Here is a 25,755-nt window from a genome sequence, read left to right on the forward strand (position 1 = left end):
ACTTATATCCAGATATTGACATTTCTTCAGCTGTCAAGGGATATCTCTAATTTTTTGGATTAACCTCACATATAAATAACAGAAGTGGCTTGCTTATACAATGCCTTAATCTAAATCTTAACTCGATTAACTTGGTCCTCAAGACATCAGCATTTGTATACCAACACGTCATTGCTCGTATGTCTTTACTACTATTTCCTTTACTTAATTTTTTACCAACCTTCTTGCCCAAGGCGGGCCCTGTACTTTGAAGTTGCCTTTCCCCTGCTCGGTCAAGTTTTTTGCTTCCAGTCATAATTCATTCTCCTTTTCCCTCTGCCTCTTTGTCAAGTCGTTGGCAACATTGATCCCTGAGTATTCCTCAGTTCCCTGCAACTTTCTAATGTTTCTGAATAGGCTTGCTTTTATGTTATTCTCTTTGAGGACTACTAGCAGTGGTCTCTTTTTCTTCTGTTCTTCAAACTTCCCCAGCCTTCGATGTCACTGTGATCACCGTTGTGGCACCTTGCCCCATTTAAGACTGTTAGCTATAACTGTAGTCGATCTGTCTCAATTAAATTTTGATCAGTTTATTTGATCTTGTTTCAGTGCCATTAAAAATCTGTAACAAAAAGATTATTGATTATGTTATTTTATCTTTTTTTTTATAAAAGGATGTATAGTTACTGTATACAATAATACAGATGCAAGTACGACAATTTTGACTGGTTTAGTACGATATTTTGGGCAAATTTATCTGGCAACGCTGAACACAACACAGTCTGGCCAACATGGCGACGAGGGGAGGAAGGTACTCCGGAAAGAAAATAGTTATTCAGTCTGCTGCGGATGGATCACGACAGTATTATGGTTAGTCCTGTTCATTAGGTTTCTATTAATAAATACATGTTTGTGAAAGAGTTTGGCACATTTAGATGTGCACCTATGCATGTCACCACATTAAGAAATTGTCGGGATAAATTTGGCAGATGCTGGAATGTTTTGTCGTTGTATTACAAATTTGTATGTTGAAGTCCTTTCTTACCTGGTTGTCTACCAATGGTTTCAACAGTCAGATTCTACTAAGAGACTTGCATGAGGACAGCCCAGAACTACTGGCACATCAGTCCTTCGAAAAGGAACGGAAGACAACGGACATCGTTTTACCCCAATGTACATCGGGCCGTATTCTTAAACACTTCGGAGCCCAAGCACACATATTTGACAAGGCTTACGTAGGCATTTTGGGTCATTTTCAGGGATAGTTTAATTACTCAAGTGGTAGTTTGACCCTCCTGTATCGTGGACGCAAAGAAACCCATGAAAAACGGATTCATCTGGATCTGGACAATAATGCGCAGGGCACCTGTATAGGTGCATCTCCTTCTCGAGCTTTGGAGATAGTTGATGTGAGAGGTGGAAGCGTCTAAAAATACCGACCATTGTGTCTTTATTTTTAAAGACGTCTTTTTACCCAAATGATACCCAGATGATTACCACGGCACGTTAATGTATACGTCTTTTTTATAGTATTTCGGTAAATGACATGGTCAAGCTAAATGATTTGGTATTATTCCAAACGTCGCCCGTCTGACATTGGCGGGTGTGCTCCTCTACATGGGCCCATGTTACAAGAAATGGTAAATATGGAGATTCACTACGCACCCCCAATATTGCCCCCATGAGAATAATAACCTTTCTAAGGTCTCACATACTGTCATACTTCTCTAGTTATACCGCCGCATCATACATGTGTGGGCGCCACCCATGGTTAGGAGGGGGGTTGAGGGGGGCGATGTCCCCCTGTTAGAGGTTAGGTAAGGTAAAGTTTGGTTGGAGTAGTTTAAATATGCTCTCCCACCCAAAACTCCCGATTTCCCAAGGTTCCCTAAGATCGTTAGGGGAAGGGGATTAGGCCTTATTCTTTACTTTTAAGTACTTGTGCCTTTATATTATAGTTGAGGAACATGTATTTCGTCCGTTAAGGGAAGCGTCCCAACCTCCCATATCAAGATAGGCTGAAACATCTGAACTTACATTCACTAGAAAGATGAAGAGTGCAGGGAGATCTGATAGAAGTATTCAAATGGGTCAAGGGTTACAGCAAAGGCGATATAAGTAAAGTACTGAGAATTAGCCAGGAGGATAGAACATGCAGTAATGGATTTAAATTAGAAAAATATAGATTTAGGAGGGAAATAGGCAGGCATTGGTTTAGTAATAGAGTGGTGGAGGAATGGAATAGACTCAGCAGTCACATACTGTGTGATGGGACAATAGCTTGTTTTGGTAAAATTCTAGTGTTTGCCCATACTTCCCCCTCTCCCCCAAAACAAGCTTGGGGACCTGTGGGAATGCGGGGTTTTGAATGGGGGACATGAAATCTGTCGTAATCACATATTTTTTAGTGTGTGTGGGGAGGGGGGAGAAAATTACTACTCTAGATCTAGGGAAATTCCCTACATTTAGGGATTTTTCCCTCCCACCACCACTAAAATAAGGGTTTACAACGAATTTACTGTTCCCCATACGGAAACCACGCATTCCCACTGGACCCCAAGCTTGTTTTCGGAGTGAAGCGTAGTGAACCCACCAAACGATGCTCACTTCATTGGTCTGGCGTGGTGCCGGCAGTCAGCTGCATCCACATAAACCACCTACACCACACTCAAAGCCCTCTCGTTAGCACTGATTTGAGTAGCTTGCCTCATCGCAAGGTTTCTCTCCTGGTAGTAGAATCCATGGCAGCAAACACGGTGTATCTTCATTGTTTATCACTGACACAAGCAAGACCACTGGCTACTCGACGTCAGGGTTGTTTGATTTAAATCAAGTTGAATTGTGACGTCATCAAATAGTTGGCAGTTATTTACTGCGGAGCTTTGTGAATTGCAATGTTGTTGTTGAGGCCCAAAACTATGCACTAACGCTTTGTGAATCCGGCCCCTGAATTCGAATGGAAATTTTTTGAACACAAGTAACCTGCCTTCGAACCTGCTTCACGCTATCATACGTGATACCAGTAAGTGAATACATAGTCGTATATGACGGTTGCAATATTCTTATGACAGAAATGATTTACCGTTGAGATGCTTCATTAGTTCCTTAATACTATATGGGGTGAAGCCCCCCCCCCCCCCCTCTGGTATGGAGATTGAGTGAAATTGTGTGGTTTCTGTACGTGGTAAAAAAATCCCAGAATGTATGGAATTTCCCTACATCTAGGTAAATGTAAGGAATTTCCCTTTGTCTAGGGTATTTTTAACCCCCCATAACTCAAAAACTATGTATTTGCGACACATTTCATGTTTACCGCCGCATTCCCCGCAGTCTCAAAGGCCCCCTAGCCAATTTTGGTTGCAAGGGGTGAGTATGGGCAAACACTAGAATAATATCCTTGTTTTAAGAGTAGACTTGATAGCCACATGGCGAGGATGACAGGTGGTAGTGGGGGCGAATCTGGAGCTGCCCTGTACAGGCCATTCGGCCTCTTGCGGTCTCCCTATGTTCTTATGTCTCGCATTAATACTGCAAAAAAATCAGAAAAATTGAAAGTTTTCACACGTCTTTGTACACACCTCAGCTAGCTTGTGACTAAATATTATGAAGAAATAAGCAATAATGACAGTTATATATGGCTGATTTTCCCCCTCCCGCCCTCTTCTGCTCGTCACTTACATCACTCTAAAACACTTGCCTGCGCCATGACGGGCTAGGGCCGACTACCATTCAGGCCCCTCAAGAAAGTCTACCGGCGTTGTAAAAAAAAGTAAAAAGCAAGTAAAAAAAAAGAAAAGAAAAAAAAAGCTATATTCATACACAGGTGCATACATCCTCATGTTTCAGCATAGAAAATTGCTTAAAAGAACATTCGTATGGTATCTTGAGGCAAACTAGCATCTGTGATGGCCTTGGAGGCAGCAGAGCTGACACATACATCAGTCACCCTGGAGAAACCAGAGATAATTTTTGCATTTTGGCTCGATTTCCGATGAAAGGACACCATCAGACACACAACATCCTTCAAAACATAGAAAAAAATGCAATTCAGTAACTTTTTTTAGAAAATGGGATTAATTTAAGTTTTTCGGAAATTCCTTCACCACTATTTGACCAATTTTTATAAAAAGTACGTCATTGGAAAGAGAAGCAGAAGCACAAGCTCTGCATTGTGAGTTTTCTTTTCAGTTAAGGGACAATTGTAGGAAAAAAATTAATAATGTTATAAAGGACCTACACCAACAAAATTGGAAAAAAAATCTTATTTAACAAAAGCAAAATTGAAAACTTTTCCACGATACAGCTTTTGGATTTTGCTTTAAGTTTCTTTGGTATTTTTTTTCAGCAGCATAGGGCATTAGATTAGAGAGGAATTTTGAGTTGAAGTTTGTTAAAAAAGTACATTTTATATTTTCCTGCTATTATGTATTGACTTGTAGATCAGAAAGTGAGCATATATTACTTTTCCATAAGCATACATTTCACATGAATATACTAATTAGGATCATACGTTAATAATTTAATACATGGCGGACGCTCCCCTTAACTGTAATATAGAGGTGTATGGTAATATTGTATTTTAGAGGCGCAGAGTCAATCTCCACAATTACCCAAGAAATATCTCCTTGCAGAAATATGCCGCTCCACTGTCCACCATGCATATGTGCTGGGGAATACACAGCAGGAAAAACATTAATTTGCCTGGTTTTGTTCTAGTTTGTCCACGTGATCTTTGTGAGCTGTGAGTGAAATATAGAAACAGTAAGCAAGTTGAACCTCTCTCTGTGAGCTATTTTGCAGCTGCGGCAGTGGCGAGTGCATATCAGGCATTGAAAAGACAATCATTTAGTGATTTAATGATTTGCGACAAATTGTCAGCAGATTATTTTATAACACACTGAAAACTACTAGAAAAAAATAGTTTCATCCTACAGTGTCCTACGGGTATCGTTTTGGAAATTTACCAATGATTCTTCCCTGGTTCATAGTGTGATAATATTAACCATTAGATTACGGCGATCATATATATAAGTGCGCTACCACATGCCCCACCATTACGGGGATCATATATATAATCATCACACTCTGCGCTCCCTACGTTTCAAATATACCGCCAGTTCTTGACTCAAAAGAATGGTGGAGGCATCTAGCACCCGTACACACTCTCATTCGTTTTAGCGTGCGCCCTTTCGAAGGCCACAGATCATTTTCCACTTTTGTTTTAAATACATCTGTCATGTCTTGTGATGCGTCAGGCAGTTCCTCTGCTCCGGGCGGAAGTGGAGCGCGGGCGAATCAAAGTGACAGTGACTCTGATGACTGCTATGGTAGTGACATTGACAGAGGAGGGAGGGGCAAGTAGGTAGAGAGAGAGAGAGAGAGAGAGAGAGAGAGAGAGAGAGAGAGAGAGAGAGAGAGAATGGGGTGCTTCACGCGACACGTCACGGCCACTAGAAAATGCACAATATTTTCGGCTGTCATAACTTTTTTATTATTATTAGGAGAGAAGTTTTATTACACCACCATATATACTAGATGAATATACAATTATTGCAAAGAAGAAAGGCACCATTTCCACCTCTTTTAAATGTCTAAATTTTCCCCGTGCACACCATCCAGAGAAATATATAGCCACCCGTACTCCAAGGGTTAATGAGAGGATAGCCACCTCTTATGAAGTTAATACTTACAAGATTGATTCTTTTTTGGTCCCTGAATGCACTGCAGTGACAAATGACTTCTGAAAAATGGATTGGGGTTGATGGGGGGCAAGGCCCCCTGTTAGGTAACTTACTTTAGGTTAGGTTAGTCAGCATGCAGTGTCAGGCAGCGGAAATACACAGCGCGGGATTTGACAGGGCGGCAGTGGGGGCAGTGCACTATGTGGGCCGGAGGTAACAGGTGGCAGCGGGTGGTGGCAGGTGCACAACAGGCATTGAAAAGTCAATCATTTAGTGATTTCCAGAAAAAATACTACCTCCTTAATAAACAGCATCATATTTTGTCCAGAAATAAGCAGTCTGTCTCAAAACTAGTAGGCTAACCTTTCATTAATAATCCCCATAGCGTAGTCTTCTCATACTTAGGTTTTTGAACACCATACATGGGAAAGATTGATAGTAACCAAGTTAGGGATATAGCTCAGCCTATTGCATTTTGGCAGTGGCCCACTGATTAGATTGGATTTATTTTCTTATCTGGTTGATATATACTGTAGATAGTAATGAAGAGAAGACAAAAAACAGACGGGATGAGAAGGGCAGAGACACGCCTGTCCTTGTTGACAAAGCCGAATTTTGGTCTGCGACAGCTGATAAAGTTGGTCTGTCGGGATCCTCTTCATGGGCTGTCACCCGATAAAGGCCCATGGTCCGTCCATGGAGGGACAAAATCCAGAGATAGATGAATGAGAAGGAGGTAGGAAGATGAAGGGAGGAGGAGGAAGGACTGCCAGTCCCGGCCGGTGGGCTGCTGGGAAAACGTATCATACCGCTCACACTTTTCATACCTTAAAGAGTATACAGGTGGCCGTTGACTTACAACCTCGATCGGTTCCGACCGACTGGTCGTAAGTCAGTCAGAGTGGTCGCCAGATTCCAAGTGTTTTTTCCATCTTTCCCACTGAATTGGCAGTTTGGGGCTACTTTTATGGACAAGTTCCACTGTAAGTGCTATGGAGGAGTTGGCAACAGTGATCTGTTGATCTGTACCGAATGGTTGAACTTGCTTCATGGTCAGACTCCAGTTCTCATGCAGTGAACATGTCAACTATACACACACGCACAGAAACACGTGTATAGTACCTCATAAATACATACATACGCATTAGTCATGTATCGGATATCCGCATCCGTGGAACATCCGCTTAATTTTTCACGTCCGCATCTACATTCGAAATTTTCAAAAATGAAACATCCGCAGTCGCATTTTTTATGAAGTAAATATCCACATCCGCATCAAACACAAAGAGGATGTGGCGGATATACTTTAAACATTACAAAGACTCAGTGCCGAGTGCAGACTACTAAGTAGAGAGTTTATGAAATTGAAGATAATTAACAAATGCATGTTTACTTAACCCCTGTGGGATGGGGAGCGACAATCGCCGCTCAGTTGACAGAGGACCTGTGGCGGTGATTGCCGCTCTGCTTATAATTCGCTCATGTTAGCCATTCTCCCAAATTTTTTCCTCCCCAAATATGTCAACACTTGTCCTGAGTACTTTTATTAGTGAGTCAGCGTGCGTCTGAGGCTTTCTTAGTGGATGGACGTGTAAAAATAGAATATATGCGTTCAAAATGCCTCATCGGTCTGTGTGGCCAGTGGCTATGTCCACTCCGATAGCTAATTCATTACGTACTGATTGTTCAAGTGCTAGACCTTCTGACAGTACTGTTCAAGTGCTAGACCTTCTGACAGTACATTAGAACATGAACTTGATATTTCTGTTGTAACTCTGGAAAGTGATTTTGAGTGGAGTGACAGTGATTCTGAGCGGCATAATACGAGTAGCAATGATGATGGGGCAACCACCTCAGGTCCACCATCTCTGACCACGTGCACTGCTGCGACATTTTCTACACCTGTTACTTCCCCGTCCACCAGTGGGAAGGAAATGACAACCCCAAAGTCTGTATATACCAATCAAGTCATTCTGCCTTCAAAACTGCTACTAGCACACACGGGGCGGTTTGGGGTGGAGCTGCAGGGTGACGTCATTTGAATCCAAGTACCCGCCAGTTCATGGGTGACTAAAGCTGAGGCCGTGTGTGCACTTTGGACGTGGATTCTCGCCTTCTTTCACCGCGCATTCAGGCAAGCCATTGACGAGAAAAGTATGCCTTTTTATTGAGCTATGCCTGACTGTAATTCCAATGCCTACAAACGGCGGTGTGGGGTGTGAGGGGGGGGGGGGGACATGTTGAAGTGATTGATTTAAATTAGTCTGCCTTTCTCCATTTTCTCTAAATCCCAGTCTCTACATTCTCTAGTTTGGCTCCAAGCAACGTCCTCCCTCAAAGCTGCATATGACGTGACTTGGTATATATAGACTTTGGAAAAGGTAGCATTCTGCTCCCCTTACATCTTCGCTACGTTCTTCTCCATCTGCATCTCCTCCAAGGTCCAGGAGGAGGATTGAGTTTGCATTATCCTCTTCCTCTGCTGAATCTTTTCTTCCCAGAAGTGATGCAGGAGGCCATACACAAGGAAGAGCAGGCAGAAAAGGAATAAGAGGGAGGAGAGCGAGACAAACACAAGTTGGGAGGGGAAGGAGAGTGTGGGGTGTTAACGTTATCACACCTCCACAGCGTGTTAGTCTAAGCCATAGCAAGCCGGAATCGAGAAAGAAAACGGACACAGTGACTCGGTCACCAAATATCTGCAGTAATTACAGTAAACCCTCTGGTATCTGGGTTAATAGAGCCAGTCTACGGACCCGAAAACCCAACGTTCGCCTACCGCATTTAATATAATCATCGGCACAAACAAAGCTACTTAAGATCACGCATGTAAGCCCACGACAGCCTTTCATACCCGCGCATATGTATATATATGAAACGAGTGCAGGGAAGATATGTTATAGCCATAAAAAAGAAAAATATGTTACGGGCTACATCTCAGCCGCGCCGCCGCCACCCTGGCCCGCTTGCGCTGAGAATATATATCCTTATTATCTCACATATGAAGCTTCTAAAGCTCACGCTTGTACGCCCATGTCAGCCCTTTATGCCTCCACACACGTGGATATATGAAACGTGCAGGAAGGATGTAAAAACGAAAAAATGTTACGGGTTACATCAAACTGCCCGCCTTGCCCCGCTGCCCCGAGAATGTTTTACCTTTTTTTCTGCAATATTACATTATCTACGCTAACGCCAGTGTAGGGAAGCCTTGCCCCATCCACAGTGAATGCGTGGGTATTGTGGCGTCTCTTGCAAACGATAATTAGTGACATAGCGTAAGAAAAATTGTCAAGGCACCCGCCATGGCCCCAAGGACACGAGTGTTAAGATTCGCTCCTAACGGGGTAATTAAGGCATGTACACCTGCCAGCTGACCTATATACAGCCGTCCCTCAAATATTACGGGAGTTAGGGACTCAGGACCCCCGTACTATTCTAAAATCCGTATTAAATTAGTGCCCCCCCTAGAAACACTCCTGGGACTCTTGGTACGTCCTGAGTGCTCTCAAACGTGTGACGCGGCAGCACGAATTGCCAACTCGGCACGTCCGCTCCGCTCCCGGCTTTGAGAGGTGGAATGCCTCTGTGCTGTGATGATGTCATCTGCAAATATGGCGGCCCAAACAAACACATAAGTGCTTCCATTGCATCAGGAAGATCAGCGTACCTCATTTTGCTGCGAGTGAGATGCCGTTACCATAGCAACGACGAGGCTTAGTAAAAGGATGGCCTTAATCTTTACTCTTGGAGCACTGGCAGTTACTGCGGCAAGAATTTCTTTTACACTGTGATAGTTACAGCGAACACTGCTTTCATTCACGTGGTATGCTCTCCCTACCGCAACGTAACTCATCCCAAAACGAAACTTCTCCTAAATCTGAATTCTTCGATCTGCAAGGTGAACACCTTTCTCGAACGCTTTGGGGTGCTTTCAGCAGGTGTTTTGGTAGAACAGTGTTGCCACTCACACCATGGCTTCTTGGTGCGACGAGCGGGAAATTTAAAAATCATAAAAAAATTCTTCCATGACACTCCGTATAAATCCGTAACCGTACACACACATAGATATATATATATATATATATATATATATATATATATATATATATATATATATATATATATATATATATACAGTACCCTCTCGAGTTTCGCGCTATCCGAGTTTCGCGCTGCTTTGACACGTACGGGGCACGTTTACTTACCATCGGCGTCACGCACGCTACCTTTAAAGGTAGTATCACACTGGATGTTTTCCTCCAAACATTGTGGCTATGGCAAGGGAGAGAGAGAGAGAGAGAGAGAGAGAGAGAGAGAGAGAGAGAGAGAGAGAGAGAGATGGGAAGAGAAAACAGGTAATTTTGAAGCCGCAGTTGAAGGCTGACCTTATGATTGGCTGACAGTTCTGAAAACACGCTTGTGATTCACTGGGAGTCCGATGACGTCATCGCCGACGCTCACCCTATCAGCAGCTTCACTGCCTTAACCCTATAAGCTCCGACGTTTTCACATTTTCGCGCTTCTAACACCTAGCATCGTACTCATTTATCTGAACAATGATAACGCCCATGAACACTAAGTACTAGTACCGAATCAATAGTGTAAAACAATAATGAATAATGAGTGAAAAGAAGCTCGTCACAGGCTTGGAGGAAGAGTGGAGACATCTCCACTCGGTAAACAAATGTCATACACACGCATCATGTATGTAGCTACCTCGCTGTTGATTTTATTATTCAGGAAAAATCAGCACAAAATAGACAGCGATGATGATAAGAGATACGTACAAGTGTGTCTGAGAGAGAGACAGAGAGAGAGAGAGAGAGAGAGAGAGAATTTCTGCCACTTGAGTAAGACACACTTACACTCGGACACATCCATGGTGGAGAGCCTTTGAATTACCTTTTTTTTTTATTTATTAGTAAGTTTCTGATGCGTCAAGGGGGTGGAAATAGGTTGACCAGAAACAATTTTATCCATTGCTGGGGCGGTGCGGCAGGGACAGCGAGAGCTTTTATATGGAGATAAGAATCACAAATATTACACTACAGGCATTGCAAATACCCTTAGAAGAACGATTCGTTACATTGTGATGAAAAATAAATACCTAAATAACCAGGGCAGGTGTGGGGTTCTTGAAAGGTCTGGACTTCCAAAAATCCCGTAAATTCTCAGCAATAAAAAATAAAAAATAAGATATTTGAAAATTGAGGTCTCAGACTCACAGCCCTTCCTAGTCCTTATTATTATTTAAATATCTGACCAGTCACATCTCTCATAGGACAAGCAGAGACCAGATGAACCAGCTCTTAAGTTTATTTAAGCAACAAAGAAACTCGCTGGAAATTAAGAATTATTAATTAATCCCAGGCACACAGCAACCTAGCTAGCTATCTTAAAACATCCTATGCAAAATATGTACTTAGCTGTAGGTAGGCGAAGAGGGAGCCACCCCTGATCTACCTCGTGAGTCTGGAGTCCTTCTGTCCTCTTCTCGTTCCTCTTCTGCCACACGCCATGCCCTCCTTACTTTCCAATGGCTCCCCTTGCTAGCAGCACACAGTCACTCTGGACTTGTGGATACTACAAAGCAGAAAAAAACCCACCACGATAGACACGTGGCACGGAAGGCTGGGAGGGACGTCCTGTCGCGGTGGAGTCTCGGAGGAAGATGCCTTGGAAGATGGCGTCGGGGCCCGCAGCCGCGGTCAAGATGCCAGCTCTCACCATACTGACATCTCGTTTTCTGTGTAACACTTACACTAAACGCACTACGGCTATGGATTGTTATTTATTAATAAACTAACGCATGCCTTCGATAGAGTCTGGCACCAGTCTTTGCTTTCTAAACTGCCCTCTTTCAGATTCTATCCCTCTCTCTGTTCCTTTATCTCCAGTTTCCTTTCCGGCCGTTCTATCTCTGCGATGGTAGACAGTCACTGCTCTTCCCCTAAACCTATCAACAGTGGCGTTCCACAGGGCTCTGTCCTATCACCCACTCTCTTCCTGTTATTCATCAATGATCTTCTTTCCATAATAAACTGTCCTGTCCACTCATACGCTGACGACTCCACTCTGCATTATTCAACTTCTTTCAATAGAAGACCCTCTCAACAGGAAGTACACAACTCCAGAGTGGAGGCTGCAGAATGCTTAACCTCAGACCTTGCTGTCATTTCCGATTGGGGTAAAAGGAACCTTGTGTCCTTCAATGCCTCAAAAACTCAATTTCTCCACCTATCAACTTGACACAATCTTCCAGACACTTATCCCCTATTCTTCGACAACACTCAGCTATCACCGTCATCAGCACTAAACATCCTCGGTCTATCCTTAACTCAAAATCTCAACTGGAAACTTCACATCTCCTCTCTCGCTAAATCAGCTTCCTTGAGGTTGGGCGTTCTGTATCGTCTCCGCCAGTTCTTCTCCCCCGCGCAGTTGCTATCCATATACAGGGGCCTTGTCCTCCCTCGTATGGAGTATGCATCTCACGTGTGGGGGGGCTCCACTCACACAGCTCTTCTGGACAGAGTGGAGTCTAAGGCTCTTCGTCTCATCAGCTCTCCTCCTCCTACTGATAGTCTTCTACCTCTTAAATTCTGCCGCGATGTTGCCTCTCTTTCTATCTTCTATCGATATTTTCATGCTGACTGCTCTTCTGAACTTGCTAACTTCATGCCTCCCCCCCTCCCGCGGCCCCGCTGCACACGACTTTCTACTCATGCTCATCCCTATACTGTCCAAACCCCTTATGCAAGAGTTAACCAGCATCTTCCCTCTTTCATCCCTCACGCTGGTAAACTCTGGAACAATCTTCCTTCATATGTATTTCCTCCTGCCTACGACTTGAACTCTTTCAAAAGGAGGGTATCAGGACACCTCTCCTCCTGAAATTGACCTTTCTTTCGGCCACCTCTTTTGATTCTTTTTTGGGAGCAGCGAGTAGCGGGCTTTTTTTGTGCCCTTGAGCTGTCTCCTTTGTTGTAAAAAAAAAAAAACTAAATGAAGTGAATATTTATTTCTCAATAGAAACCTACCTCTTGTTTGATTTACATTGTTTTTGATTTACGCGACCTCTTCAAGGATACAATTCTCGTGTAAATTGAGTTACCTGTATATATATATATATATATATATATATATATATATATATATATATATATATATATATATATATATATATATATATATATACCACACTGCATTCACACAACATATACACCTTTTCCCAAAATTAAAATTTCAAAATGGCGCACATACACCAAGCCTCGAGTCCCCGACTGGGGGACCACAAATTCCCCAAGGAGGACTCCCTTCTGGCTGCCGACCGAGGTGTCTTGATAACTCCTCGAACCTCTTTCTTCTCAATTTCTGCAACATTCATGGTCTTCTCTAATTTTCATTCTGTGGAACATCATCTCTCCTCCTCTAAACCTCACCTTCTCTTCCTTACCGAAACACAGGTTTCTGAGGCTACTGACAGCAATCTCTACTCTGTTGCCTCCTACTATCTCTATCCTAAATTTCAATCCAAATCCAAATCCAAAGCTGGATGTTGCGCCTACGTGCGCAACGACATCACTTGCTCTCGTGCCCACGACCTTGACTCTTCTGAATTTTCCACCATCTGGTTAAGACTTCACTGTCATTCTATTACTAAATACATCTGTGCTGTTTATCTCTCACCTAACTCTACCAACTATGTAAAATTCTTTGACTATTTGAATTCTAAAGTGGAGCACATCTTGACCCACTCTCCCTTCGCTGAAATCTCCACCCTAGGAGATTTCAATGTTCACCACCAGCTTTGGCTTTCATCCTCTTTCACTGACCATCCTGGTGAACAAGCCTACAACTTTGCTATCCTCAACGACCTAGAGCAGTTGGTCCAGCACCCTACACGTATTCCCGACCGTCTTGGAGATCGGCCCAACATTCTAGACCTCTTCCTTACCTCAAACCCTTCTGCTTATTCTGTCAAACCGTTCTCTCCGTTGGGCTCCTTCGATCACAATCTTATTTCTGCATCCTGTACACCCTCTGGACCCACTGAAGAGGCGATGCTTCTGGCATTTTGCTTCAGCTCGGTGGGACGACCTGAGGATGTACTTTTCCGATTTCCCGTGGAATGATTATTGCTTCCAGGATAGAGACCCCTCTGTGTGTGCTCAGTGCATCACAGAGGTGATTGTCTCTGGAATGGAGGCATACATTCCTCGTTCTTTCTCTACTCCTCACGCTAAAAAGCCTTGGTTTAATCATGCTTGTTCTCGTGCTGTCAATGATAGAGAGGTAGCTCACAAAAGGTACCAGAGCCTTCAAACTAATGCTAATTATGAACTTTACATTTCTGCCCGAAATCGTGCCAAATCTATTCTCCGACTAACCAAAAATTCTTTCATTAATAGAAAATGTCAAAACCTTGCTTTCTCTAACTCTTCCCGTGACTTCTGGCATCTAGCCAAAAACATCTCCTCCAACTTCACTTCTTCATCTTTCCCTCCACTCCTCAGTCCTGACGGCAACACTGCCGTCTCATCTATCTCTAAGGCTGAACTCTTCTCTCAAACTTTTTCTAAAAACTCCACTCTGGACGATTTTGGGCATATTCCTCCTACTCATCCCCCCTCTGACTCCTTTATGCCTGTTATAAAGATTCTTCAAAATGATGTTTTCTATGCCCTCTCTGGCCTCAATCCTCAGAAGGCTTATGGACCTGATGGAGTGCCTCCTATTGTCCTTAAAAACTGTGCCTCCGTGCTGTCACCCTGCCTGGTCAAACTCTTTCGCCTCTGCCTGTCAACATCTACCTTTCCTTCTTGCTGGAAGTATGCCTTCATACAGCCTGTGCCTATGAAGGGTGACCACTCCGATCCCTCAAACTACCGTCCTATAGCTTTACTTTCTTGTCTATCTAAAGCTTTTGAATCAATCCTTAACCGGAAGATTCAAAAGCACCTTTCCATTTCTGACCTTCTATCTGATCGCTAGTATGGGTTCCGCAAGGGGCGTTCTACTGGTGATCTCCTAGCCTTCTTAACTGACTCTTGGTCATCCTCTCTTAGTCGTTTTGGTGAAACTTTTGCTATTGCGCTGGACATATCAAAAGCTTTTGATAGGGTCTGGCACAAATCTTTGCTTTCTAAACTACCCTCCTATGGTTTCTATCCTTCTCTCTGTATCTTTATCTCCAGTTTCCTTTCTGACCGTTCTATTTCTGCCGTGGTAGATGGTCATTGTTCTTCCCCTAAATCTATTAACAGTGGTGTCCCACAGGGTTCTGTCCTATCTCCCACTCTTTTTCTGTTGTTCATTGATGATCTTCTTTCCAAAACGAACTGTCCTATCCATTCCTACGCCGATGATTCCACTCTGCATTATTCAACTTCTTTTAATAGAAGACCCACCCTTCAGGAACTTAACGACTCAAGGCTGGAGGCTGCAGAACGCTTAGCCTCAGACCTTACTATTATTTCCGATTGGGGCAAGAAGAACCTGGTGTCCTTCAACGCCTCAAAAACACAGTTTCTCCACCTATCCACTTGACACAATCTTCCAAACAACTATCCCCTATTCTTTGACAACACCCAGCTATCACCTTCCTCAACACTAAACATCCTTGGTCTATCCTTAACTCAAAATCTTAACTGGAAACTTCATATCTCATCTCTTACTAAATCAGCTTCCTCAAGGCTGGGCATTCTGTACCGTCTCCGCCAGTTCTTCTCCCCTGCACAGTTGCTGTCCATATACAGGGGCCTTGTCCGCCCTCGTATGGAGTATGCATCTCATGTGTGGGGGGGCTCCACTCACACAGCTCTTCTGGACAGAGTGGAGGCTAAGGCTCTTCGTCTCATCAGCTCTCCTCCTCATACTGATAGTCTTCTACCTCTTAAATTCCGCCGCAATGTTGCCTCTCTTTCTATCTTCTATCGATATTTCCACGCTGACTGCTCTTCTGAACTTGCTAACTACATGCCTCAACCCCTCCCGTGGCCCCGCTGCACTCGACTTTCTACTCATGCTCATCCCTAAACTGTCCAAACCCCTTATGCAATAGTTAACCAGCATCTTCACTCTTTCATCCCTCACGCTGGTAAACTCTGGAACAATCTTCCTTTATCTGTATTTCCTCCCGCCTACGACTTGAACTCTTTCAAGAGGAGGGTATCAGGACACCTCTCCCGAAATTAACCTCTGATTTTGGACACTCCTTTAACCTCTGTTCGGGAGCAGTGAGTAGCGGGCCTTTTTTTCTTTTTTTTTCTTTGCGCCCTTGAGCTGTCTCCTTAGCTGTAAAAAAAAATATATATATATATATATATATATATATATATATATATATATATATATATATATATATATATATATATATATATATATATAGAGTAGAGGAGGCAGTTTGCGCTACCCTAAGCAGAAAAAAAATTGCTACAAAATCACCAGACTTGAATACAAAAACGAAATTTTAACAAGGAGTGTAAAATTTTGTCTGCTCATGATGGCGGGTAACGCGCTACCCTCAATTGCTGCAGTTTCCCCGATTGTGCACTGTAAGTAAGGGAAAGTTAGGTAGGGTCTGTGCGCCACCCAGCCGGGTCTCACGCTAGGTTGAGGAGGGGTTGCGCCAGGGGGTCAGTGCGCTATGGCATGTCGGGTCATCGCGCTAGGTGCCTTAAGTTCTTTGTTTTAATCTACAAGCTATCAAAATCACTCTCAATAGGTAGTTAATAAATCCTCTTGCCTCTCAAGGAGTAAAAGCTTTGGAAAAATAAATGAAAGATTGCAAACTAACTTTTTTTATTTTTAAAATAGTGTATTGACAAACATAAAACTGTGCTTTAGTTATGAATATCATAAACAAATAAATGTCCCACAGAGTTCAAAACAAAATCTTAACAATACTCCGGAAAAGTTTCATTTACCAGTATCAAAATAACAAATAAATGTCTCACAGAGTTAAAACGAAAATCTTAAGAATATTCCGTGAAATGTTTCATTAAACAGTGTCAAAATAACAAATAAATGCCTTTCAGAAATCGAAACGAAACTCTTAATAATACTCCATGAAAAAATCATTCAACAGTATCAAAATAGCCTAATTACATTTATTACAAAAAAAACTCAGTATCCATTGTATCAATGTCCTCCTGAGACTTTTCACTCAAATTCATCTCACTCAGACATTCTGCATGCCACCAGCTGTCACACAATACACATTTTATCCTTAACTTTCCTTTTGTTTCACATTGACATTTTCCACAGAGCTCGTTCATATCATCAATTACATCATCCGAGTCATCGTCCAAGACTGGCTCATCCGCACTCTCTGAAGTTTCTGTTTCCTTGTCTTTCTGCTTTTGGGAAACATACTGAAGTGTCCTGAAGCGTTTTCTTTCGTTTTTCTCTTTTCTTTTTCTTTCCTGTTGTTTTCCTTCTGCCTTTTCTTTTCCTCCATTCTCTTTCTCTTTGCTTCAGCTTCTTGTTCTATAATTTTTTTTCTCTCTTTCTTTTTCTTTCCATTTTCTCCCTCTCCTCCTCTCGTTTCTTTCTCTGTTTCTCTTCAATCATTTGCCGGTACTCAACACCGCTTATTGAGCATGGCAATACTGCGATGGTCTTTTTTAATCCTTTTTTCTTCGGGAATGAGGGCAGCGTGAGGTAATCATCAATCGTTTTGGAATTTTTCTTTGTAGAAGGCAGAGGTTGTGGAGCAGGCTGGGATGTGTAAGGCAGGGGTTGTGGAGCAGGCTGGGATGTGGAAGGCAAGGGTTGTGAGGCAGGCTGGGATGTGTAAGGCAGGGGTTGTGAGGCAGGCTGGGATGTGGAAGGCAGGGGTTGTGAGGCAGCCTGGGATGTGTAAAGCAGGGGTTGTGAGGCAGGCTGGGATGTGTAAGGCAGGGGTTGTGGAGCAGGCTGGGATGTGGAAGGCAGGGGTTGTGGAGCAGGCTGGGATGTGTAAGGCAGGGGTTGTGAGGCAGGCTGGGATGTGGAAGGCAGGGGTTGTGAGGCAGCCTGGGATGTGTAAAGCAGGGGTTGTGAGGCAGGCTGGGATGTGGAAGGCAGGGTTTGTGAGGCAGCCTGGTATGTGGAAGGCAGGGGTTGTGAGGCAGGCTGGGATGTGGAAGGCAGGGTTTGTGAGGCAGCCTGGTATGTGGAAGGCAGGGGTTGTGAGGCAGGCTGGGATGTGGAAGGCAGGGACTGTGAGGCAGGCTGGGATGTGGAAGGCAGGGGTTGTGAGGCAGCCTGGGATGTGTAAAGCAGGGGTTGTGAGGCAGGCTGGGATGTGGAAGGCAGGGTTGTGGCAGGCTGGGATGTGGAAGGCAGGGGTTGTGAGGCAGCCTGGGATGTGGAAGGCAGGGGTTGTGAGGCAGGCTGGGATGTGGAAGGCAGGGGTTGTGAGGCAGGCTGGGATGTGTAAGGCAGGGGTTGTGAGGCAGGCTGGGATGTGGAAGGCAGGGGTTGTGAGGCAGCCTGGGATGTGTAAGGCAGGGGTTGTGAGGCAGGCTGGGATGTGGAAGGCAGGGGTTGTGAGGCAGCCTGGGATGTGTAAAGCAGGGGTTGTGAGGCAGGCTGGGATGTGGAAGGCAGGGTTTGTGAGGCAGCCTGGTATGTGGAAGGCAGGGGTTGTGAGGCAGGCTGGGATGTGGAAGGCAGGGACTGTGAGGCAGGCTGTAAGGTTTTCTCCAACAACACCTTCCAGTCTTCATAGGGTGGGTCATCCATGTCGACGCTCCTCGACTGGCTTCATGAATTTTAGAGTTGTTCCTTCCCCTAATGACAGGCTCAGCTTCATCAGCTCAAAAATGTTGGAGAATGCTGAGAGAGTGGGAGTTCTTTGTTCTGGCCCAGGGAACTTGGATTTGGCTGCTGGTGAAGCAGAAGGAACAGAGGTTGAGATTGTTGGGGTACATGTGGGAAGAGCAGTGATGCCAAAGATGCTGAGGTAGGGAGAGTGACTGGAGCAGCGCTGGAGAAACTGCAGCTTGGCTTCAGCTTGTCTGAGTTGAGTACAACCTCAGGGTTAAAAGGATAGATCCCAGACTTAACAAATCCCTTGTAAGCAAGCTCTGGTCGTGCTGTAGTGTCCCAAGCTTTCTTTAGTGTGCGGGCAAACGTGCACATGGTGACACTCTCTCCAGTTTGGTACTGAAACTTTCTGACGGCTTCACTCCATGCTAGTTTGATTGCCCCAAAGAAAGCTTGATCCAGTGGCTGGATAAGGTGACTGGCATGCGCCTTCAGGCAGTAAAGGATGACACCATTCTCGTTACACAGCGTGCTGATTGCCAGGGAATGATGGCTGGAATGGCCGTCCACAAACAGCACCACTGGTCGCTTTTCTCCCAATTTGGGAATGAAGATGTCCCTCAGAAAGCTAAGAAAGACCACCTCAGTGATCCAACCATTTGGAGTTTTTTGAAAAAAAGCCTCTTCAAAACCTTCCAACGCATTGAAGCGAGGATCTCTGGTGTAGGGAAAGATCAGCAGCGGTGGAAGGTACTGCCCCATGGCAGAGGAGCAGGCCAACATTGTCACTTGCTGCCGTGTGCCACTTGTGACAGAGTAGACGTGTTTTGCTCCTGTCATGCTGATGATTTTCTTTGTCTTTGGACATATATTAAAACCACTTTCATCAGCATTAAAGATCCGGTCAGGAGAGGTCAACAAAGTGGGATCGATGGTGTCCAGGTAATGTTTCATTTGCTGAAACCATTCACCTAGAACATCCTTTGTCACAATTGCTCTCTCACGGCCAAGTGGTTGTCCAATTCTTTCCCGTATCTCTGGATGCCTCTTGAAAAAGGCTCGCATCCAATCCTTTCCAGGGCGGTTGTTTTTGAAGACAGTCCTCTCTTCCCTATCATCGAGAATGGTTTTCACCATGTCTTTGAGGTCGTCTTTGGTCCGTCCAAAACCTCGTTTAGACACTTCAATCAGCCAATCTACTAGCTTCTTCTCCTCTTCCATTGACAGAACTGTTTTTGGAGCAGGCTGCATAGGTCTTCTTCCCCTGACCTTATCCCCAAGGGTGGCGTAAGGGATACCAAAAGTTTTGGAGGCGGCATTCAGGGACATCTGTTTAGATCTTACCAGCTCCACAGCTTTCTCCACTTGTTCTTGTTTGTACCGCTGTGTTGATGCCATTTCAGCAAGGGCTGTTGAAAAGGATCAGAGCAAAAATACAAATTAACATGCATAATGGAATAATATTTTTTTTTCATTTTTTCAAAAAAAAAAAAAAAAACTGAAAATGCAGATAGCCTAAAAAGAGAAAACAAAAACAAAACAAGCACTCTAGCCTAGTATTGCTTTTGCCTGGTGGCGCGCTGACCCGCCATGAGCGTTTGTGGCGGGTTTGCGCGCTACCCACGCCCTCTCCTATTTGCTGACACTCAGGCATGTTTATCCTCAACCATTTGACAGTCATGTATTATAACAAAGAATTGATTGACAAGTTATGTCAGTTTTGTATCAAAATAGGTAGCAGTGACTAACACTGATATTCATGTGTGTTAACGAAACAGTTAGCGGAAGACAACTTACCTCAGTATAGCGGAAGACGCACTGCCTCTCTCTCCCTGGCGCAAACACAACACTGGAACGGTACTGGCGGGAAAATTTGAACTACGGCCCGCCATTTAAACACTCTGTTTGTGTGTTATGAGATTTAACGCGGGGCTTAGCGCACAGACCCGACTGGCGCACAGACCCTCCAGTACATATATATATATATATATATATATATATATATATATATATATATATATATATATATATATATATATATATATATATATATATATATATACACAGTTGTCCCTCAAATAGTACGGTTTCGGAGTTATACAGATTGTCATGGAATAATTTTTTTAGGGCAGGGCTTAGAGGTATCGCGCGAGCAATTTGAACGACTTTTGGCGGTGTGCGACAATTTTTAAAAATTTTTGGAAAAAATCACATTTATTAAAACTCCCGGATATGGGTGAGGTCGGATACGGTGCACCCGGATTACTGAGGGTTTACTGTACTCCCATTCAGCACACTGTATCTCAATAACTACAGAATCTAGACACTTTGGGAAGATTCCATTTGAAAGAGGACGAGTTAATGATCGTCAGAATGCAAATCTCATTCACCTTGTTTCTCTAGTTAAAGAGTATTGATAAAGTGAATGTCGATGAAAATAAGAGATTGACGCGTGTTTGCCCGTACGGCGAGACAGGAAATTATAACCTGGCCCGTCCCGTAGGGGTTAATTATCTACTAAATATACACCTTGTATTCAATTTCTTTCAAATCTACTCATCCTAATGTGTCAAGAGTTTTGTGGAAGGGTAGAAGGAGGGAGATAATTTTATATAGTAATTATGTAATATGTATGTTTCATGTAAATTTGTAAAAGTACAGTATGTATGTGTGTACTGTGAAATAGTACTGTATGAACTATACGTAATATTGCGTAAGTATGAATGGAAGCAGCCTGCCTGGCAAGGAGAGGAGGAGAGAGAGTGTGTGTGTGGCTGACAGAGGTGGGCACCCGCTATTTTTTTTGTTAGTCCGTCTGCAGTTCACAATTCCGCTGAATTTGTTGAGTATGCCGATAATCGCTAATGCGCAAATTTTCCAGCTCCACCGGTCACCTATTGCAAATCTGCTAATGGTAATGCTAATTTTTTTTTTAGCTCACTAATGAAGTCTGCAACAGTCCGCCAACCATTTTTTAGTCTGCTAACTCTTTATTGGTACAGGTAACTCGCGATTTACGCGAGTTTGGTTTACGTGTTATTGAAATAAAGCGGGGTTCAAAATTCAAATAAATGTTTAATTTACACGTTTTTCCACTTATACGTGATATTTTATGGAGTGGCCACCAGTTGTCTCACGCAACTGGACTCACACGGTGCCGCGGCCACACAGCTGAGCTCAGTTCTTCCCGCGCGACACTTGAACAACGATACAGTACCCACGCTGCCACGCTGCTCAACAATAAGGGTGTGCAGGAACCGGTACTAACGGTACCAGACTGCTTGGTACTGGTACTAATACTAGCCAGTCGCTCATGGTGTCCCTCATTTCTTCCTCTCACGAGTGAGGCTGAGACTGAGTGCCTGAGTGGATATCTCGGTGATATGGATATTCTCTCTCTCTCTCTCTCTCTCTCTCTCTCTCTCTCTCTCTCTCTCTCTCTCTCTCTCTTTCTTTCTCTCTCCACTGAATGAAGTGAATATTTATATTTCGATACAAACCTGCCTCTTGTTTGATTTACGCGACCTCTTCAAGGACACAATACTTGTGTAAATCGAGAGTTACCTGTAGTTGAAAACATAATTTCCGATAGAATTACCTTACAATTTATATATTTATTTATTATATATTTTTTTCCGGGACAATTTTATTTCCGGGACAAACCAATAAATTTCGACTGTCCCAGAAAATCAGGGACGTCTGGCCATCCTAACCTAGAAATTTCTCCACACTTTCATGAATATGCTATAAGTCCCCAGAAATTTTATTGATGGCATTTTATTTATTTATTTTTTTTTTTTTGCATTAGTGGACTATATTTTTGGCATTCCAAGAGGACACCCGCAGCGGAAGGGTTAAAAATTTGCTGACGCTATTCCGCAGCTTTTTTTGTTAGTCTGCTATTAGTGGATTAGCGATTAGGTGACTTAAATTGTGGAATGCCCACCTTTGGTGGCTGAGTATGTGGGTGTCGTGTGACAGTGTGTGTATTTATTTACCTAGTTGTATTTACCGCCTTTCCCATTGTAAACTGGGACAATGATGGCTTTTTGTCCAGTCTGCTGTCACTCCCCCCTCCCTTTGCCACTTCACATATCTTGACCATCCAGTTAGCAATTACATCTCCTCCACACTTCAACATTTCCGCTGTAATTCCGTCAATTCCTGCTGCCTTTCCATTTTTTAATCTTTTCTTTTTATTGCTTGATTTACTTCGTCATATGTTATACTTTCTTCTTTATATACTCCACCTCTACCTCCACTCAAAATTATGCTGTTTCAACCGCTTGACCTCCATCTTCAAAATTCATTGAAGTTTTTGAAATATTCTCTCCATCTCTCTTTCACAGCTTCCCCGTCTTTCAACATCTTTCCATTCTCATCCATAACTTCATTTATTTTTACTTGGGGAGATATTTTCTGCATTTTTTTCATTCCTCACTTCTTTCCAATATGATTTTCTGTTTCCTTTATATTTTTCACTAGTCTTCCAAAGTCTTCATCAACTTTCTTCATCTTTTTCCAAAGTCTTCATCAACTTTCTTCTTACTTTCTTTTATTGCTTGTTTTAATTTCATTTTGTATTCTCTATACAGTGGTACCTCGTGAGTCAAACGCCTTGCAATTCGAACATTTCCCAATTTGAAAACATTTATCAAACAAATTTTGTCCTCCAATTCAAACGTGTGTCGCAATTTGAACACAAACAAACTGCTACAGACGACGCCACCAGTGTAGCCAAGTTGGTGAATGTGATACTGCCGACTCCAGCCTCAAAAACCGCCAACCTGCGACTGCCATTTTTTCCCGTTTGTCAGTCACGCTTGCGCTCCCCTGCTTTGACTCTGCTGGCCATGATCAAAGTGCTTATCTCCCCCTCCTTGTAACTTGATATCACCCATCTGTGTGTGTGTGTGTGTGTGTGTGTAATTCACCTCTTGGTCTGCTGCGGGTCTCTCTCGAGACAGCCAGCCTTTCCCCTACGAAAGAGCACAGAGCTCGTAGTACCGATCTTTGGGTAGGACTGTGACCACTCACACACAACACACCGCGACAACGAGGTCACAACTCCTTGCCTGACGTTGCGTACCTACTCACTGCTGGATGAACAGGGGCTACACGTGAAAGAAGATACACCCAACTTATCTTCACCCGGCCGGGAAATCGAACCCCGGCCCTTCTGGTTGTGAGCCAGACGCTCTACCTCTGAGCTACCGGGCCATGTGTGTGTGTGTGTGTGTGAGAGAGAGAGAGAGAGAGAGAGAGAGAGCAGCCTATATCTCCCTGTGATAACAAAGAATTTTCAACGCTTCTTCGTCATCTTTGTACGCTTTTTTAATCAAGGCATACTCAGTGAGGAAACAAGCTGATACTGACCCATGAACCACCAAACACTATAACACTCCACGTATGGACGTTCCTACACGGAGCATCGCTATTGGTTGAATACAACTTAGACGGGTCCTCAGGAAAAAAGATTATTGGCTACTTGAGAATAACAAACCAACTAACAAACATTTGAGAATAACCAATAACCTGAACTCGAATGGAATATATACGAACACAAGTAACCTGTGTTTGAACCTGCTTCACGCGTTCGTACGTGGTACCGAACTTGCTTCACGTGTTCGTACGTGGTACCGAACTTGCTTCACGTGTTCGTACGTGGTACCGAACCTGCTTCACGCGTTCGTACGTGGTACCGAACTTGCTTCACGTGTTCGTACGTGGTACCGAACCTGCTTCACGTGTTCGTACGTGGTACCGAACTTGCTTCACGTGTTCGTACGTGGTACCGAACCTGCTTCACGCGTTCGTACGTGGTACCGAACTTGCTTCACGTGTTCGTACGTGGTACCGAACCTGCTTCATGTGTTCGTACGTGGTACAGAACCTGCTTCACGTGTTCGTACGTGGTACCGAACCTGCTTCATGTGTTCGTACGTGGTACCGAACTTGCTTCACGTGTTCGTACGTGGTACCGAACCTGCTTCATGTGTTCGTACGTGGTACCGAACCTGCTTCATGTGTTCGTACGTGGTACCGAACTTGCTTCACGTGTTCGTACGTGGTACCGAACCTGCTTCATGTGTTCGTACGTGGTACAGAACCTGCTTCACGTGTTCGTACGTGGTACCGAACCTGCTTCATGTGTTCGTACGTGGTACCGAACTTGCGTCACGTGTTCGCGTGGTACCGAACCTGCTTCATGTGTTCGTACGTGGTACCGAACCTGCTTCATGTGTTCGTACGTGGTACCGAACTTGCTTCACGTGTTCGTACGTGGTACCGAACCTGCTTCATGTGTTCGTACGTGGTACAGAACCTGCTTCACGTGTTCGTACGTGGTACCGAACCTGCTTCATGTGTTCGTACGTGGTACCGAACTTGCTTCACGTGTTCGTACGTGGTACCGAACTTGCTTCACGTGTTCGTACGTGGTACAGAACCTGCTTCACGTGTTCGTACGTGGTACCGAACCTGCTTCATGTGTTCGTACGTGGTACAGAACCTGCTTCACGTGTTCGTACGTGGTACCGAACCTGCTTCATGTGTTCGTACGTGGTACCGAACTTGCTACACGCGTTCGTACGTGGTACCGAACCTGCTTCATGTGTTCGTACGTGGTACAGAACCTGCTTCACGTGTTCGTACGTGATACAGAACCTGCTTCACGTGTTCGTACGTGGTACAGAACTTGCTTCACGTGTTCATACGTGGTACAGAACCTGCTTCACGTGTTCGTACGTGGTACCGAACCTGCTTCATGTGTTCGTACGTGGTACAGAACCTGCTTCACGTGTTCGTACGTGGTACCGAACCTGCTTCACGTGTTTGTACGTGGTACCGAACTTGCTTCACGTGGTCGTACGTGGTACAGAACCTGCTTCACGTGTTTGTACGTGGTACCGAACCTGCTTCACGTGTTCGTACGTGGTACAGAACCTGCTTCACGTGTTCGTACGTGGTACAGAACCTGCTTCACGTGTTTGTACGTGGTACCGAACCTGCTTCACGTGTTCGTACGTGGTACCGAACTTGCTTCACGTGTTCGTACGTGGTACCGAACCTGCTTCACGCGTTTGTACGTGGTACCGAACCTGCTTCATGTGTTCGTATGTGGTACCGAACTTGCTTCACGTGTTCGTACGTGGTACCGAACCTGCTTCACGCGTTTGTACGTGGTACGGAACCTGCTTCACGCGTTTGTACGTGGTACGGAACCTGCTTCACGTGTTCGTACGTGGTACCGAACCTGCTTCACGTGTTCGTACGTGGTACCGAACCTGCTTCACGTGTTCGTACGTGGTACCGAACCTGCTTCACGCGTTCGTACGTG

General features: G+C 44.1%; 1 protein-coding gene across 1 annotated transcript in view; it reads left to right on the top strand.

Moving 5' to 3' along the window:
• The first annotated feature begins 719 nt into the window (after nt 1-719).
• LOC126981605 (nuclear RNA export factor 1-like) overlaps nt 720-25,755 on the top strand; it is a 115,556-nt gene continuing 90,520 nt past the window's right edge. The window contains exon 1 of the mRNA XM_050833045.1: nt 720-849. Within this exon, the coding sequence (XP_050689002.1) occupies nt 771-849 (79 nt within the window). The 5' untranslated portion in view covers nt 720-770. The remainder of the gene's footprint in view (nt 850-25,755) is intronic.

This window comes from Eriocheir sinensis, chromosome 48, assembly GCF_024679095.1.
Source record: "Eriocheir sinensis breed Jianghai 21 chromosome 48, ASM2467909v1, whole genome shotgun sequence".
NCBI lineage: Eukaryota > Metazoa > Arthropoda > Malacostraca > Decapoda > Varunidae > Eriocheir > Eriocheir sinensis.